Source organism: Montipora foliosa, chromosome 11, assembly GCF_036669935.1.
Source record: "Montipora foliosa isolate CH-2021 chromosome 11, ASM3666993v2, whole genome shotgun sequence".
Lineage (NCBI taxonomy): Eukaryota > Metazoa > Cnidaria > Anthozoa > Scleractinia > Acroporidae > Montipora > Montipora foliosa.
Window position 1 is genome coordinate 8,021,232 of NC_090879.1, and position 5,000 is coordinate 8,026,231.

General features: G+C 40.6%; 1 protein-coding gene across 4 annotated transcripts in view; it reads left to right on the forward strand.

Moving 5' to 3' along the window:
* Positions 1 to 3,935, forward strand: part of LOC137975953 (uncharacterized) — a 36,003-nt gene extending 32,068 nt beyond the window's left edge. For all 4 annotated transcript variants that reach the window (XM_068823170.1, XM_068823172.1, XM_068823171.1 and 1 more), the window contains 4 exons: positions 13 to 105; positions 778 to 841; positions 1,830 to 1,987; positions 3,546 to 3,935. In XM_068823170.1, coding sequence (XP_068679271.1) covers positions 13 to 105; positions 778 to 841; positions 1,830 to 1,987; positions 3,546 to 3,752 — 522 coding nt within the window. In that variant the 3' untranslated portion in view covers positions 3,753 to 3,935. The remainder of the gene's footprint in view (positions 1 to 12; positions 106 to 777; positions 842 to 1,829; positions 1,988 to 3,545) is intronic.
* The last annotated feature ends 1,065 nt before the right edge of the window (positions 3,936 to 5,000 follow it).

A 5,000-nucleotide genomic window follows, 5' to 3' on the forward strand; every position in this document is an offset into this window, starting at 1 on the left:
TCACTTTTGCAGTTGCATTTTGTTAGCTACAACACCAAATACAGTGACCTTGTTGCTTCTCTTAGCCATGCAGATGGAGCCGCCGTTCTTGGTGTTTTAATTGAGGCATGTAGTTGTTATTTGTTTTCTCATAAAGAGGTTATAGAGGCCTTTAGATTGCATTTTAAGTTATTTTCATTGTCAATAATGATAACAATAATGATGATGATGATGATGATGAATTTTAATACTATCTAGCGCTGGGGCACTGTCAAGTCAACTCATTAAATTATCTAGATGATATGGCGAAAGCCTGGCAGCGTAGTTTTGTTTCTTGTTCGCAGAGGTTTACCAGTTTCAGCTCCTGGACTCCTTCAATTTGACTACTGTGTGTTTTGCTCTTATATGGTCTCATCGATCAAAGTCCATTCAGAAGATTACCCCAAGCTGACCACATTGCTGAAAGAAAGGCCAGACCACAACAACGGGATCCCAAGCCCTACTCTTTTCGACTAGTCAGTGTGGGATATTTAACGTCCCACAGAGTTTATGAAAATTGAAGTGTTATAGTCCTTGTCAGAGAAGACTTGAAAGTCTAACCATTTGCGAATGACAAAGGCATCACTTTCTCCTCAGTTATTTTACAACCTTGAGTGTTGGACAGGTCCGGCCGGAGTCCAAGTCACAGCCTCAAGCATGGTATCCCGGTGCTTAGCCAACTGGGCCACGGGCTTATTGTATATACAGATTATCATAGGAAAGATGTATGTTTTTGAAATCAATTTGATCTAAATACAGGTTGGAGGCGAAGACAACGACGCCTTTTCATTCTTTGAAATTGCCAGTTATTTAACCAAAGCAAGTAAGTAGCCAAAGTGTTTCGTCTGGGAACTGGGACAAATTGTTCTCAGTAGGCATTTGTCAGGTCTCTGTTGGTTGTCAGATAATTGGCTAACTTTGGTCCCTTCGATTTGATATAACCACTAAATAAGGTGACCAGACCAAGTCTTCTAGCGCTGGTGCACTAATTGGGGACACTGTACCTTCAACTCAGATCCACTGATGGTTTTTGAGGAGAGTGGAAAACCGGAATGCCCGGAGGAATTCGTCTCAGAGAGGAGTAGATAACCGGCAGCAAACCCAGCCCACATAGAGCATTGAGTCAGGAAATCGAAACCGGGCCACATTGGTGAGAGGCGAGTACTCTTACCATTGCGCAATCCCTGCTTCCAAATGTCTTCTTTTTTTTTCTTACGTTAAGGACAGTGCCTACTATTGTTATTGCGCATACGTTCTGCGCATCTCCAGATACTCGGATTTCCTATCGCCGATTCTTACTAATACAGGGATATTTTTGCGCGGTTTAAAACTATGCGGAGAAAGTAGATCTTAGTGGTGTACTCTTGGTATCCAAAAAGAAAATTGGGGGTAACCATGTATTTTTGAGAGATAATTAAGCTTCAATTTGAGAAAAAACGCCATACATTGCTTTGTATTTTAAAGCTTTTCACAAATATTATTCGTGAATTATCTTTGAAAAATGCGTGGTTACCACCAATTTTCTTTTTGCATTTCAATAACACTTGTTAAGATCTACATCACATCGGGGAAAAATTATTTTTAAATAGTAGGCACCATCCTTAACGAAAGCCATGTCTCACGAGACTCAGTAGCCGCTACAAGCCTGTCCCTGCAAGCCATTATACCGCGTTGGATACCTAAGAAAAAATACAACTACTAGCAACTACTACTATGTTGAAAGCCTATCTATACCAGCCAAACGACTGTCCCTTAAACTTCAGATAGATTCCTCGCTATGCCAAAACGTCTTGTTCTACTTATTTCCTCAGAAACCAACACAACAATAAAGCCATTCAAGTTTGAACCCATCTTGCCTAAGGACAAGACAAAATACTTTCGGTACCAAGGTTCCCTGACCACGCCAACATGCAACGAAGCAGTCACATGGACAGTTTTCAAAGACCCCGTCAAAATATCACAACGCCAGGTAACCCGTCTGCCGAATTAAGCGCAAAAATTTGGATAATAAATAGCTTAATAGATGTTTTGGTGTGTAGTATCGCTGAGTATTTCTACTCTACTCGTTGTTTGTATTTTGACTCGCCCCAGCGGGCTCGTCAAAACGCAGCACAACTCGTAAAAAGAGTCTGCGATACTACGCATCAAAACACCTAATGAAATATATATGGCACACTTAGCTGCATCCAACAACCTCAGACCCTGCTTTCCAATTATGCACAGAAAGGACTGATGCAAATCCAATTCATTTTCAAAGGGATCGAATAATAATAATAATAATAATAATAATAACAACAACTAGAACGCTAAGGTGGTGTATCCTACCTGCTGATAGGAGATACTCCAGTTGCAACTACTGTGATATAGCCTTATAGCAGTAATAATAATAATAATAATAATAATAACAATAATCACTTTTTTTTAAGTCTCAAGGTTATTTAGCCGAGCGCAAGTGCTCTACTAAATGAGGAGACTACAAATCAATTCAAAAAATGTTGATTTTTGAGGAGAGGGGAAAACCAATTCCCTTAGTTTAGATAGTCAGAAGTGAAACCTCAGAACCGATTCTTTTTAGCATCAATAAATCTTACGATTGCATGAAAAGTCTGGGCCATCGGGGAAGAGTTAATTAATATTCTTTCTGTGATAGTTTACGGTGCACACAGTGAAATAATAACTTAAAAATCCTAGGCAGGATACCAACTTTCTTCACCATTTGGATGCTCTAACCACTGAGGTACTGAAAGAACTGGGAAGCGACTAATTGTTGTTTTTCCATTCGCGTGCAAACAACATTGTGACGTCATGTAAACCGCGAAAGCTTCAGATCTAAATATTCGTGTATTATTCCAAGTAATTTTGTCAAAGACTGTAGGTCGTGGACAATGTGTCCCGCTGGTCTGCATGCGCGGCCTACAAATTTTCAGATGCAACAATAGATGTTTAATGTGTAAAGTGCCCGTGGGATGGATGGGAAACCAGTTGCTTGGTGACCGGTAAGGCAGAGTCCTGGCCCAACGTTAAATACCATGGAAACCTATTCTTGGGTTTCATTCACGTGATCAACAGATATGTTTTTCAACGAAAACAAAAGAATCGGGAGCGGAAATCCAACATGGCCGCCGTTTCATTGTTTGGGGACTCTAACATGGGGGGCCGTGAGGTCACGTGAAAACCAAGAATAGGCTTTGATACCTCTTAACCAAAGGTCAGCACTAATCAGGCTTCGAGCAACCGGCCCTGGTCCTTTTTACTCTCATACCTTAATTGAACGTCGATTGTTGCAAATCAACTAGATAAGCACAAAGATAGCTGCCATTCTGATTCAAAGGTTCTGTCAAAGGCTCTTAAACAAGGGTGTTAGAATTTGGCAACCAACCATAGAAGTGTATTAAGGTATTCGGTAGACAAGTGATTAAATATATATGACTTGACGTTTCGGTGGAACATTATTTTTGTGTGCAATAACGTGACTTAGCTATTAACTACTGTACTGATTTATTGTTAATTTAATTTATCTTATTTAGATGGACCTACTTCGCAGTCTCAAATATGACAGCGGTAAACCGATGGTTAATAATTACCGTCCAGTGCAGAAACTCTACCAACGCAAAATTACTGCTAGTTTCGTGGTCCGTACAAACGCTCCAGCAAGCACCGCTGTGACCACAGATACCAGCGCATCCGCTGTCTTGGTGCTGTCAATGTTGCCAGCTTTCCTTTTCTTGCGTTAGTTGAAGCTCATATCAGAATGGTTCACAAGGGGTCGCTTTAGTTGTTTTTAAAGTTCCATTTGTCAAGACCAGAAGAGATTTTTCAACCCTTGCTTTTAGCAATTGAGTTATTGCAGTCTGAGGTCGACTATTTTCTTTTTTTAGCTTTAGCTTTGGTTTGGAAATAAATATTTGCTGGGATGACTTGTCGTCTCCTTTGGTCACGCGAGCATTTGACAGTTTCGTGTCGCCACGTTTACTTATCTTCGTGTCATTTTCCCGTATCTTTGCTATAAGCGATCCGTCTAAGTAGCTGATAAGCTGATAACTGGCTAATACAGAGACTTGAAACTGTTTTTCCCACAATCGTTTTTGCTGTGGGATAAATTTTCTTAAAGAAGTCGGTTTATTGACAAAACGACCTCATCCACCCTCTCCTTTCCTACCAGAAAACTACCATGAGAATGTTAGGCCGGGGGATCAGTGGGTGGGGCGCGCGGTCGCTCTCAGCCCTGCGCCAGCATATCCATATCTAATATATAACAATTATTCCATGAGCCCGAGTTGGATATGAAGTGATAAAATAACCAACGAGCGCGTAGCGCGAGTTGGTTATAATCACTTTACATCCAACAAGGATTGGCAATGAATTTTTCTTGCACCGCATGAGTTTTAAAAGAAAACAAACACACCCGCAGCGAGCGAATGGAAAAGGAAAAAAGCCATTTCAGAGTCAACTGTCAATAGCCAGCGAATAGGAATAGCGCTAAAATTAGAGGCCATAAAAAAACTTTGTCAGTTCAAGGTCGAAGAAGAGTTTTACTGATGTACTTTATTCCACTTTATCGCTGAAAACGAGATCATTCACATTTTGATATATTTCATTGAAAAACGCCAGCCTGGCTTAGAACAAGAATCGGCAAATTGCAACCAAGAAAGGACGAACTTTAGACAAGATCCGCTCCAACACTTAAATAACGTTTAGAAGCTTTCAACAAACTTCTGAAAACAAAAATTAGTGAAATTTCCCGCTAATTTTACGAAAACTCATTGCGATTACGTGTTAATAACATAAGGGCAAAATTTTCTTGTCGCTGTCGAGGCACATCGAAAACCAGTAGGGCAAACGGATCAAAAATTAGAGGGGGAGGGGGGAGGGCTGGTGCATTTTTATTTTGGCCTACCAGTTTTGGGGAGACCCTCCCCATTCCAGGTGCTGAAAAAATGTTGACCCCCCCAAAATAGTTTGCATAATTTATCATGACCCCA